Here is a 14,052-nt window from a genome sequence, read left to right as displayed (position 1 = left end):
CTCAGACCCAGAGCCGGGTCCTGGCCGGCCCGAGGTCTCGCTCAGAGTTGCAGTCAAAACCTAACCCAGCTTTGCGCGCTAAGGGCGCTAAGGGCGCTGAGGGCGGCTCGGTTTCGGAGGAGGTAGCTACTGGTGAGTTCTTAAAGGGGCCTCCAGAGCTGGAGTAATAACCTGAGACTGATGACTGGGCTGGGGAGCACAGGCAAGGAGGGGTGAATGAATGAGCAAGTGAAAGAAGGAACACATGTTTTCTTTCCACCCTTAAATACATTCACGCTTAGAATTAATTAATCACTTAGACTTAAAAACCCTCTAGTAAAATCATCAAACTCTTAATCTGTCTCCCTGTTTTATGTGCCCTTCTTTAACTCAACCTCTCACGCCCCCAAAAAACTTTTACTTAAGGGCGAATAATAAAAACGCCCCAGTACAAAGTGGAAGACAGTGCAGAGATCGCACCCCCCAACCCCACACAAACCCCTCCCCTTCCCCCTTCCAGGCTCCGCCCGCCCCCGCCCCTAATGTGGGTGGTGCCGTGGACTCCTCCCCGAGACCGCTTTTCCCTGTTGGGGATCCACCCCCGGGGGCGCCAGGCGCTCTCTCCTGCCTTGGAGTTGAAAACGGCACGTGTTTAGTGAGGTTAAAGGGTGTCTCGGAATGTGTGTCTTGGATCTGGTGTAGGTGAGGTCACGTCTCTCTTCAGACACCCCGACCCTTCCGGGCCTGGCGCGCTCCTCGCTCTGAACCGCGGGACACACCGGTGGGCTAGGGCGAGGTAAAGGCGGGCTCCTCCAGGGCCACCAAGGACCACCTGTAGAATCTGTGTGTCAACTCCTTTGTCTTCAGAGCCGCTCCAGTGGCCGCTCCTTTAAGCGAGGAGGTTCACTTGCGATGTTTCCCGGGTCCCCTTTCCCGTTCCCCAGCCCCCTCCTGGCCCTCCTCCCCCTACCAACCCAAAGGTAGCAGCGCTGAGAGCCCGGGGCTCGGCGCCAGCCGCCTCCTCACTTCCCATTGGCTGAGAGCGCCGGGAAAGCGGTCACGTGGGGGCGCGGCAGTCCAGCTCCGGGGCCGCCATCTTGGCGGAAAGTTTGGGGGGAGAGCGGTTGGGGGCGCGGAAGGAGGCGAGGTTCCGGGGGTGGGGCGGCTAGGAAGGGAGAGGGCGAGCGGGCTAGCGGGCCGCGGCGACCGAGGCGGCCGCGGCGGCGGCGGCGGAGGAAGAGGAAGAAGGGGCGGTGGGGGTGCGGCCGCCGAGGGGAGCTCCTCCCCCGTTCCCTCACCCCCCTCAGCTCAGCTCCTCGAGCCCCGGGCGGGGCGGGGGGACGTGGAGCGGGGAAGGGCGGGGGAGCCGCCCCGACTCAGGCCGGAGCGCACCCCAGCTCCTAGCGCTCGCGGCTTGCAGGAACTTTGTGGTGGCGCCGCAGGTGTGGGGGCCCGCCGAGGTGTGCATGTGGGGCGTGAGGGCGTCGCGGAGAGCGGCCGCAGCCCTGTCCGGCCCCCGCTGGAGTAGCCCGGAGGAAGCGAGCCAGGAGAAAGGCAAGCGAGAGGAGGGGGCCAGAGCAGAGTGGGGTGATCAGCCCAGCTGGTCCCGCGTCGGAGCGCTCTTACTGTCGCTGCAGGCTTAGGGGCCAAGGGTCGGAGCGCCTCTGCACCCTCCAGGAGCAGGTGGGGAATGTGCATACTTAAGCCGGGGGAGGGGTGGCCTCACGTTTAGGCGTTTAGTACCCTTTGGAGAGGGAGCAGCTTTCGAGGAGAATTTGGAAGCAGGCTTCTCTGTCTGCTCTTAATTTGCCGGGGTACCCACCCTTAGGTAAAAGCTTTCTAGATTGACTGACACTGCTGGGTTTTGAGGCTTTTTCTTTCACTTGGGAAAACTTCGCCAGGTGGCCTTTTCCTACAGGGCTGGGAGTTTTTCGACTTGAGATTCGGGGGAAATCCTAGTTTAACTACGACTCTGTTCTTTGCTTTAGTTGTCTCCGTTCTGTTTTATGTTTTCAAAGGTGTGTGCCCTCTTCCTGATACTGGAGAAAAATGCCGGTCCGGAAGCAAGGTGAGAATTTATTTCAGAACTCTCCTGCGAGTGTCACTTGCTTTTCTGTGTGTATGTTTCGTGATTGCTGTGCTTTAAAAATGTTCAGCTCCGATGAGACAGCATCGTCCTAGCCTTAGGACTTGGGGAATCTAAGCCTCATATCCTTAGAAGGGAGAACCACCTAAATATTTTTCAAACTTTCTTTTTTGACATCTCTTTAGTGACTAGAGAGGCAGTTAATTTTGTTTTCTCTGAAATGTGTTTTCAAAAACTCTGAATTGGTGTTTTAGTATTTTACTTTATCATTCTTACTAAACACTGATTTGTGAATAAACGTGGGATCCTGGCTAAGAACTAGTGTTTTGAAACATTTAAGATTTGGATTATCATGACAAATTATAGATAGGTAATTGCTTTTGCATATCAGATCACTTGAAGCCATGTTAACTAATATTTGATCAGTCTTTTATTGTGGTAGATTATTGTGGTAGACTGCTAGCCCGCATTTATTACAAACTGCTCACCTTCCTCCTTTCTCTGTGACATATGTTTAAAATGTTTTGATTATTTCAGGGAATGTGTGTGTGTGTGAACATAGTAGCATTGATTGACCTAGAGGATTTGGGGAAGTGTTTAGATGTCTCACAGATTATTTGCATAAATAGTGTGTAACACTTGTATATGTGTAATTTTAATCAGACTCTGCTTTTCTTCTCAGACACCCAGAGAGCATTGCACCTTTTGGAAGAATATCGTTCAAAACTAAGCCAAACTGAAGACCGACAGCTCAGAAGTTCCATAGAACGGGTTATTAACATATTTCAGAGCAACCTCTTTCAGGCTTTAATAGGTGGGAATTAAAACTTTATTTGTGACCATTATGTGTCAACTAGACTTAATGCTCCTCTGAATTCATTTATTTTAAACTTAACAGAGTGATTTACTCAGTTCTCTGTAAGGAATTCAGTAACTTGAACATCCAGTGAGTTGTATGTCTGATAGGCCAATATCCTTTCTAAAAATACCTGATAACTGAAAAAACTTTCATTATGATTATTTCAGTGATCTTTGGCGATAGTGTGTAATATCCTAGCATTAACTAATAAAAGATGGAGAAGTTGCAAGAATGTTTCAGTACTCAAAAAGACAAGAGTGAATAACTTAATTGTTAGCTTGTTTCTATATTTGACTTCTGTTTCTGTGGAGTCCCTCAAAATGTTTGAAGAGTTCTTCTATGTTTGAGGACATACGTCTCCTTAATATGGACCTCTGTTAAAACTTGGCATTCATGGAGTCAGAATTTTAGATCTGGAAAATTATCTTAGAGGTGATTTTGCTATTTTGTCTAATATTTTATCGACAAGAACATTAAAACAATATTATTCATAACTAACTTAAATTTAAGGTTGTGCATTGGTCTAATAAAGAACTGGACAAATAGTCAAGAGTCCTAAATTCTCTTCTTTACACTGCCATTAATTGAATGGTATTATACAAGTCATTTAACCTTTTCTAGGTCGCTATATTAGCTGTAGAATGTGAGTTCATTAGAACAGTGGTTTTTAGCCCTCCCTCCCTCCTGATTTTTAAAGTAGCTAGATTCTTTTTTAAAACAAAGTCTTATATTTTGTACACAATTCCCAATTTATGAAACAAGATGATTTGTCTGTGGCCTCTAGGTACCTGGAAAGTGTTAACCACTGAAATAGAAAATTTGTTCCTTCCAATTCTAAGAATGAAATGGTTTTAAATTAATCATTGACTATATAAATTAGGTATGTATTTCATTGCATTACATTTGTTTCCTTAGTAACTTTCAAGTTGGTATGACCTAACATCTATTGATAGAGTAACTTTTGATGTGTTTGTGGATTACCTTTAAGTTAGTGTACCCTGTCAAAAAACCTTACTGCTAAATTGATACTCTGTATTGTTTGTTGTAAAATTAAAGATTTTAAGGAAGACCACTCAGTACACCTGAATAGTTTTAAAATATCTAACGTTATCATAGTATCTATTTATTTAAATTTTTTAATGTTTATTTTTGAGAGAGTGAGACAGAGTGTGGGAGGGGGGAGCAGGGAGAGACACAGAGACACAGAATCTGAAGCAGGCTCCAGGTTCTGAGCTGTCAGCACAGAGCCCTACGTGGGGCTCGAATCCACGAACTGTGAGATCATGACCTGAATTGAAGTCGGACACTTAACCGACCAAGCCACCGAGGCGCGCCATTATCATAGACTTTAAAAACCATACACAAGAATAGAACAGTATAATTAACTATTACATAATTAACAATATAATGAACCTATTTTCAAAAATTACCAACATTCTGTCTTTTTTGTTTAAACTCCTCAACATTTTTACATTTCAGTTTCTAAGCTCTGACATTTAAGGTCCAAATGGATGATCAAATTAGATTCCTCTGAAAAAACAACAAAAAAGGAAAGGAAACATTTTTAGTCATTTGGTTTTCTAAATCAACCTTAAACTTAGGAATGTTTTATTTAGTAGAGTCAATGTTTAGAAAAAAAATAGTATGACTTCTATGTCCTCATTTACCTATAGACAGATAGGTGTAGTCCCTCTCATTGTGGAGTCTGCAACTTGAAGAAAATTAAATGGTCAGTGGAGTAAATAGAATCTATGCTTCTTAGATTTCTCTGTAGATTGGAGGTAGATATGCTGTGTTTGGAGGGATTTTTAAAATGTATTCTGCCTTGCCTGTTTTGAGTGTTTATCTGTTCTTACATGTGATTGAATTCTAATAGAATTAGCTTTCGGACAAGTTTGTATTTGGTGATCTTCTTTGTTCTGTATAATTTCATTGGTTGTGAATTTACCTTAGATTTGCTTGTATTTTAATGTTTAATAGGATATGATACCGAATTTTGGTGTAAGAAAAGTAATCGATTTTAGGAATTTTGAAACGAGTGAATTTAGTAGAGATCTTTATGTGTTTGCATACTGTAATTGAATTAATTGTTGACACTGCCTAAATAAATGCATTCTTTTGTGTTTGCTGAAATTGGGTTAATTTATTAACCTTTGTTACTTTTTTCAGTCTGAAAATGTTTAGGTTAGTAAGACTTTCCTTTTGCTTTGCACCGGTACCATTGTTCTTGAAACAGCACATTAGCGTACTTTAAACCTGTAAATCGCCCTGAGCTACACTAGAGTATTGTGTTCATAGTAGGTGCTGAAAAATCTTGGATTAACTTTTTTCCTTTAGTAGGCGGCGCTCTTTTTTTCTGAGGTAGTGTCTGTGGACCGTTGGATTAAAGGAGACATGGGTCTTGACAATCTGAGTTGTTTCAAAGGTTCTTGACTGCTTGAGTTTGGAAATCATCTCCTTAGGTCATAGTGAATTATGTAGTTACTTCTTTGTACTTGTTGTCTGCATAATTATTTATTTATTGATTCTTTGAACTGGTAGTTTGCATTGACTGTTCTCATGCATTTTAAAGAAGGTTGTGTGGGGTGCTGGGGTTTTGATGCTATAGAAATGTTGATTTATTTTCTTCTTCCTTCTGTAGTTGATACCTTATATAGATTAGGTTTCCGGTACCCTGAGGTTATTCAGAGGAACAAGTATGTGTATATTGCATTACATCTGTTCTGAGATAACAATTTTTAAATATTTTAATATCTTTGAATTTGGGATACGTTTTATGACTGATGTGTGTTGGAAATGATTTTACATTCTTAGTGGCACATGATAGAATGGTACATCTTAGAACTGATGTCCTCATTTCAATGAAATATGGCAATCACTGTCCTAGCTCTGATGTTTGCTAGTATCTTTGAAGGTTTAAAAACTACTGAACACAGCAAAGTTTTTATTAACTTTTGAGTTTCAGGTGATAAGTTGCTTCTTTAAAGCTGAATATTTAAAGTTATATCTAAAAAAAAAAAAGTTTATGAGCTATACATTTCTTTAAAATTTATTCTCCAAATACCTGGTGATTATCTTTGTGTAAATGGGAGACAAAGTCTGCCTAATTTTAATCCTTAATTTAGGTGAGTACAATTTGAAAACGTAATATATTTGATTTTGTATTCTCATTTTCTGCACTTACATTTGAAAAATTTATAAATAAGTAGACTGGGTGTTGTTTGAGTCCAGGTCAGATCCCAGGTGTTCAGGTCCAGCATGATTTGAGGTTATTTATGATTCTTAGGTTTATCTGGGGTCTGAGATGATCTTTGTAATCCTCAAAGATTTCATATTAGTCTAGCCCCCCCCCCCCCCCCCCCCCCCCGGGCGTTACTTATGGGATCAAATAATTCTGCTTTCCTTGAGCACAGGAAGAGAACCTGAGCTCAAGATCAGGCTGACTTTAGAGACTTGACTAAGTTGAGTCATGGGATTTGTATAGTTTGTCTGCAATAAATAGCAAGCTTATTTTAATGCAGTGTTTTATTTTAGTTATGAGATTTGTCAAAATGAAGATGGATCATGTAATAAATAATACTGTCCATTTATGAGATTTTTTGACTTCTACTTTATTTGTTGCTGTTCTTTTAACTGAGTTTCCGTAGGCCTTATAAACATGGTAAAGAACATTTGAATTTGTAGGTACTGGCTTTCAAAAAGTATGACTCCTTTTTTTTAAATGAAAAAAAAGTGCATCATCTTAACCACTTTTTTTTTTAAACAATTTTTTTTAGTGTATATTCATTTTTGAGACAGAGACAGCATGAGCAGGGGAGGGGCAGAGAGGGAGACACAGAATCCGAAGCAGGCTCCAGGACTGAGCTGTCAGCACAGAGCCTGATGCAGGGCTCGAACCCATGAACCGTGAGATCATGACCTGAGCCAAAGTCAGATGCTTAACTGACTGAGCCACCCAGGCACCTCTTAAACACTTTTAAATGTATAGTTCAGTATTGTTAAGTACATTGGTGCAAAAACAGTTCAGAACTTATTCCTCTTTCAAAACCAGAACTCTACAACACTCTCCTTTTCCTTCTGCCCTCAGCCTCTGGTAACTACCATTGGAGTTTCTGTCTCTGATTTTGACTACTGTAAATAACTCATATATATAGTACTTGCCTTTTTGTGTCTAACTTATTTCGCTTAATGTTCTCAGAGTTCCTCCATGTGATAGCATGTGACAGAATATCCTTTCTACCTAAGGCTGAATTTTTTTACTGTATGTATATACCATATTTTGTTTATCCATTCATCCATTGATGGGCATTTAGGGTGTTTTCATCTCTTGGCTATTGTGAATAGTGCTCCTTTGAACATGGGTGTGCAAATATCTCTTTGAAAAACTGCTTTCAATTTTTGGGATACCCAGAAATTGGATTATAGGACCATATGGTATTTATATTTTTAATTTTTTGAGGATATCATACTGCTGTCCATAGCAGTTGCATTATTTTGCAGTCCCACTGACAGTGCATAAGGGCCCCAGTTTCTCCATATTCTTGCCAACACTTGTTATTTTCAGTTTTTTTGATAGTAGCCATCCTAATGGGTATGAGATTATGACTCTTTTAAGTATATGTAAAAAGTAATAATAGCTGACATTTCATTGAGTACTTTCTGTGTGTGATGCAAGTGTCTCATTTGTTATAATCCTATGAAGCGTATATTCATCTATGAGGTGATTGTGTCATTTTATATCATTTTATAGATTAGAAAAGTAGGCACTGAGAGATTACAGATCTTGTTCAAGGACCTTCAGATACTAAATTGTGGAGCCAGAATCTGAACTCCATCTGAATCCAGAGCTGCTCCTCACTTTCTGTTATTAGGATGTTATCTTAAGTTGAATATTTTAATGTGAGAAAGAACACTAACAACAAGCGTGGTAAACATAGATGTTGGTCTGTAGGTTCAGTGGTTTTATTTTTAAGTTTTTACTTTGAAGGAGAATATTTATGATGGAATGATGTTTATAATTACAGAGTTTACACATTTTGGAAAGTGTATTTAGTAATCAAGGTTTGTGGAACTTCTAGCTATGATGGTAAAATGTCAAAATTTCTTAGATTTTTTGTTTCTTAACTGGTCCCAGGGATACTGTATTTTAGTTTGTTACTAACTTCATTTGTGTGACTTTGCAAGCTAGGTTTGAGAAAGGAAAACATTTATTACAGGCTGTGGATCATTTTATTGGCTAAAACTTTATAGAATTGGAGGAAATTTTTATTAATTTTTCAGTTGATGGTTTTGATTGAATTGGATTATTTATATGCTAATAGTTTTGCCTATGACTGCTCTGAAGCAGTGCTTTGATTATGTTGAATCTGGTTGAATTCTCTTCAGAACCTTGTAATCACAGGGCTGTAAAAGCATCTGTAAATATTTCTTCTGGTCTAAGCAGTTTCATCTATGTAGGGTCAAGTTTTTCCCACTAAATTTTTTCTTTTCTAAATATTTTTCCAGTATACTATCAAGTCTAGGACCAGGTATTTCATTTGTCATATCTCTTTGGTCTGGGCACATTTCCATACCTTGGTCTTTTATGACATTGGCATTTTTGAAGGATACAGTTCCCCATTTCTTTTATTTTTTTATATAAGTTTTCTAATTTTGGGTTTCTCTGGTGTTTGCTTGTGATTAGATTCAGGTTATGTATTCCCTAGGGTTCTGTACATTCAGAGGTACAAGATATCTTTCCTCCATCGATGTTGTTAATTTTGATTACCCAATTAAGGTGTTTGATTTCTCTACTCCATAGTTAGTGTTTTTTCCTTGTTTATAAGCAGTATGTGGGGGTGACACTTCAACACCATGTGTATGTCTTGTTTTTTAGCAAAATTTCCACCTAGACTTAGTGTCCATTGATGATGCTTGCCTGAACCTTTTACTATGTTGAAAATGACAATTGAAAAATGGAAGTTTTATAACAGTGGCACTCTTCTACGTTTTCCAATTAACGCTTGGCATTTTACTGTAAGAACCCTTCTCTCCCATTTATCTATCTATATATATATATCATTTAAAAAAATTGTTTTAGTGTTTATTTATTTTTGAGAGACAGAGTGTGAGTGGGGGAGGGGCAGAGAAAGAGGGAGACACAGAATCCAAAGCAGGCTCCAGGTTCTGGGCTGTCAGCACAGAGCCCAATGTGGGGCTTGAACTCATGAACCCTGAGATCATGACCTGAGCCAAAGTCAGAGGCTTAACCGACTGAGCCATCCAGGCGCCCCTGTATCATTTTTCTTTTAATCGTTGATATTTATTATCATCCTTAATGATTTTGGTGCTCAGATTGTTTCTGATTCATTTGGTGAGAACTCTCTCAAGCTTGCTTTTATGTCCTTATCACATGCCCCTATTATTTTGAGTACTTTCTCATTTTTTTGGCCTAACAAGGTATTCCAGATTCATCTTGTAGGTATGTTGCCCAGCCTTGGAATCAGCCATTTCTCTGAGAAGTTCTGGTTCCTTTTGATACTTACCTCATTTTAAGGAATATGTGTGTGAAAATACCCTATGACTGTTAGTCAAATGGTACTTAAAATATTGAAATAACTTATTTTTGGACATTGGCTTGACATTTTCCTGTTTCTAATGTGCAAAACACAAATTGTAATACATAGTTTAAAGTTTTATAGGATATTCTTTTTGGGGATCAAAATGGTTTTAATGTACATAGGTTTAGAAGAAGCAGAGTATTCTCGAGTAGACTTGACTGTTGCATAGTTTAGTTTGTGAAAACGTTGTACTTGCTTTTAGTCAATTAACTGATAGAATTTTTTCCCTCTGAAATGGCTGGGTTATATTGCAATGTTTTCAGCTTTCTAGTTGCCTAACTCTCCAAAATGGAATTTATTATAAAAAATAATGCATATTCCATGTAAAGCATTTAAGATCACCTAATTGTACTTTATATAAAATGTTGTCAAGAAAAATCTCACACCAAAGGTAACCTCCTTCCATAGGGTGAATATCCTTCTAGAATGTTATTCTTTATGTATTTATACATAATTTGATTTTGCAAAACAAACTCTCTACACAACTAAAACAGTTGTTTCCTACGATGCGAATGGAGATTTATAATCTCTGTGTAAAGTGAAAAATTGCATCAGATTAAAATTACCCGTGAAAATCCTTCCGGAATTTAACACTGTCTCTCATTAACTGCAGTATAGCTGTTTTTTTCTCTAGTGGAAAGAAATCATTGTTTCTTCAGTCAGGCAACAGGCATAGTAGTTGGCTTGTGTTTGAGTGATCTCTTGTACAAAAGCACATAATTCTAGAATCAGACTGAGTGCAGTGAGATATAGAGATGTTTACATTATTAGAGGCATATGAAAACGGAGACTACCTGAGGGAACAGTCTTCTCCCTTCTCACTTTTTATGTGCAACGACTTATTGGGTGGACTAATAGGTAGAATTGTCCTTTTTGGTGAAGGGAGGTGCTGAAGTTAGATTTGCTTAAGTGTATGTAGTGTGTATATACATATTAACTTTTCATCTCAAAATTCCTCATTGGATATCTTTCCATATCAGTAGGTTTGTATTGTCTTTAATTACTTTGTTTACATTGTATAGATTTACTATAGTTTTATTAATGATTTCCTAGGAGCACTTAAGTATATAACTTTTCTGTATTACAAACAACATTGTATATGTCTCTTTGTTCTACATCGTTTATTATATCCTTTGGGTAAATTCCTAGAAATGAATTGCTTGGTAAAAGGGATTTGCATTTTAAAAAGGCTTTTGAGGGGCGCCTGGGTGGCGCAGTCGGTTAAGCGTCCGACTTCAGCCAGGTCACGATCTCGCGGTCCGTGAGTTCGAGCCCCGCGTCAGGCTCTGGGCTGATGGCTCAGAGCCTGGAGCCTGCTTCCGATTCTGTGTCTCCCTCTCTCTCTGCCCCTCCCCCGTTCATGCTCTGTCTCTGTCCCAAAAATAAATAAAAACTTTGAAAAAAAATTAAAAAAAAAAAGGCTTTTGATGTTTTAAAATGATTATATTCAATTTAAGTTTTTAGGTAGTATGTGGAATAACAACTAATTCACTATATCTTAAACAATACAGGTATTATCCATCTTTTTAATATTTTCTACTCTGATAGGTGGAATATACTTTTAGTCATTTTGATATTTTATTATAGATTTCTTTGGTTAAAGAAATAACCAACGATATAAGAATTTTCAGTGATGTATGAATTTTTTTTAATGTTTATTTTTGAGAGAGAGCATGTGAGACCAAGCAGGGGAGGGGTAGAGAGAGAGGGGGACAGAGGATCTGAAGCAGGCTCTGCACTGACAGCAGGAGCCTGACGTGGGGCTAGAATTCATGAACCGTGAGATCATGGCCTGAGCTGAAGTTGAATGCCCAAACGACTGAGCCACCAGGTACCCCCAATGTAAGAATTTTCTTACATCATTCATTTTAATTTCTTTTGTGAATTATTTGTTCATGTCATCTGCCTCTCCTACCACCTTTACCCCCCTTTTCTCTTAGAAGTATAAAATCGTTAGGTGTAACATCTACATTAGGAATATCAACTTTGTCTGCCATGTAAGTTTCAAATAGCTTTCCTTGTTTGTCATTTGTTTTTAAACTTTGATTTTTAAGAAAACCTGTATTTAGATTCATCAATATTCTTTGTGCTTTCTGCCCTTGGTATCATGCTTAGAAAAGCTTCCCTATTCCCAAGATTATAAAAATGTTTCCTGTATTCAGAATCTTTAATACCATCTCTATTTTTTAAACAGAATTAGTTTGGGGCACCTGGGTGGCTCAGTCAGTTAAGCGTCTGACTTCGGCTTAGGTAATGATCTCATGGCTCATAAGTTAGAGCCCCACATCAGGCTCTGTGCTGACAGCTCAGAGCCTGGAGCCTGCTTTGGATTCTGTCTCCCTGTCTCTGTGCCCCTCCCCCGCTCATGCTCTGTATTTCTCTCCTTCAAAAATAAATAAACATTAAAAAAATTGTAAACAAATTTTTTTAAATAACTTTTTAAAGTTTATTTATTATTGAGAGAGAGAACACAGCTGGGGAGGGGCAGAAAGAGAGAGAGAGACACAGAATCCTAAGCACGCTCCAGGCTCCGAGCTGTCAGCACACAGCCTGACGTGGGGCTCAAGCTCCCCAACTGTGAGGTAATGACCTGAGCTGAAGTCACACGCTTAACTGACTGAGCCACCCACACGTTCCCGTAGCATCACATTTAAATCTTTAATACATTTGGAAATTATTTTGAAATAAAGTGAGATTGTTTTTTAAAATATAAATGTTATTTTTATACTCCTTTGTACATTTTTAAAAATTATTAGATTTTAATTTTTTTTTTAGCAGTTTTGGGTTTTACAGGAAAATTGAGTGAAAAGTACAGTTCCTATATCTTCATTACCACTCTTCCTTCCATTTCCTTTCATTAACATCTTGCATTAGTGTTATAGTTGGTAAGCCAGTGTTACTATAGTCCATAGTTTACATTGGGGTTCACTCTTTGTGTTATATGTTGGTAAACTTTACATACATATTTGTTGTTCTGACACATGCATCCACTATTACAGTATCATACAGAATAGTTTCACTACCCTGAAAATCTCTTGTGCTATACATGTTCATCCCTTCTTCCTCCTTTTAAGTCCTTGGCAACTGCTGCTCTTTTTACTGTCTCCATAGTTCTTTGCCTTTTCCAGAATGTCATATAGGTGGAATCATAAGTATGTAGCCTTTTCAGTTTGGCTTCTTTCCCTTAGCAATATGCATTTAAGTTTTCTCAATGTCTTTTTATGGCATGGTAGCTCATATTTTCTTTTATTTTTTAAAGACTGTTTTTTAGACTAGTTTTATTAGAGTTCACAGCAAAATTGAGAGGAACATACAGAGATTACTTGTATACCTCCTGCGTCCACAGATATATAGCTTTCCTCATTATCAACATGCCCTACCAGAATGGCACATTTATTACAATTAACAGACTTAACATGGGCACATCATTATCCCCCAACGTCCATAGTTTACCTTAGTGTTCATTCTTGGTATTGTACGTTCTGTAGTTGGGACAAATGTATAATGAGATGTATTCACCATTATAATATTGAACAGTATAGTTTACTGCCCTAACAATTCTGTGTACTCTGCTTATTCATCTCTTTCCCACTTGCAACCCTGGCAATCACTGATCTTTTTACTGTCTCCATTAGTTCTGCCTTTTCAAGAATGTTGTATGGTTGGAATCACACAGCATATATTTAAGGTTCCTCTACATCTTTTTATGGGTTGATAACTTTTTTTGTTTTTAAGTGCTGAATAATATTCCATTGGATGTATTCAGTTTATGTTTTCACCTATTGAATGATATCTTGGTTGCTTCTAAGTTTTGGCAATTGTGAATAAAGCTGTTATAAACATCTGTGTGCAGGTTTTTGTATGGACATAAATTTTCATCTCATTTGGGTAAATACCAAGGACCATGATTGCTGGATTGTATAGTAGGATTATGTTTAGTTTTGTAGGAAACCACCAAACTGTTTTCCAAAGTGGCTGTATCATTTTGCATTCCCACCAGCAATGACTGAGAGTTCTTATTGTCCCATATCCTTGTTAGCATTTGGTATTGTCAGTGTTCTCTATTTTGGCCATTCTAATGGGTGTATGGTGGTATCTCATTGGTATTTTAATGTTCATTTCCCTGATGACATATGTGGACCATCTTTTCATATGCTTATTTGCCATCTGTATATTTGCTTTGCAGAGGTATCTGTTAAGGTCTTTTTAAAAATATTTTTTTCCATGAAATAAGGTATTTTCATAGATTAGAGATGTTGCCAATGCTATGTTAAATTATTACAGGTTCTTGACTACTTAGACTTCCTACTCTGATCTTTGTTTCTTTAGTTTGAGAGTTTGTAAGTATTCTGTTTGGGATGATAAAAGTGGTAACTAAAAGCTAGAGAACATTTTCCTCACACTCCTTTGTGGGTGTTTCTGGAATTTTGTACTTTTCCTTATTCCTGTTTTGCAAACTTTGAATTCTGCAAGAAAGTAACAAAGACAAATCAAAATGTTTTACTTAAATTTAGAGAGTTCTGAAATAT

The 14,052-nt window shown here is 38.6% G+C and overlaps 1 protein-coding gene across 25 annotated transcripts in view; it reads left to right on the top strand.

The window, feature by feature from the left end:
• Positions 1-587: 587 nt before the first annotated feature.
• DLG1 (discs large MAGUK scaffold protein 1) overlaps positions 588-14,052 on the top strand; it is a 279,606-nt gene continuing 266,141 nt past the window's right edge. For 19 of the 25 annotated variants that reach the window (XM_043594528.1, XM_043594525.1, XM_043594523.1 and 16 more), the window contains exons 1-3: positions 1,064-1,662; positions 1,998-2,047; positions 2,748-2,879. In XM_043594528.1, coding sequence (XP_043450463.1) covers positions 2,029-2,047; positions 2,748-2,879 — 151 coding nt within the window. In that variant the 5' untranslated portion in view covers positions 1,064-1,662; positions 1,998-2,028. Of the gene's footprint in view, positions 776-1,061; positions 1,663-1,997; positions 2,048-2,747; positions 2,880-14,052 lie in introns of those variants that run through there. The other 6 variants (XM_043594514.1, XM_043594502.1, XM_043594508.1 and 3 more) reach the window with 4 other exon arrangements.

The sequence above is a fragment of the Prionailurus bengalensis genome, chromosome C2, assembly GCF_016509475.1.
Source record: "Prionailurus bengalensis isolate Pbe53 chromosome C2, Fcat_Pben_1.1_paternal_pri, whole genome shotgun sequence".
NCBI classification, from domain to species: domain Eukaryota; kingdom Metazoa; phylum Chordata; class Mammalia; order Carnivora; family Felidae; genus Prionailurus; species Prionailurus bengalensis.
This window is presented reverse-complemented; position numbering and strand designations above follow the sequence as displayed.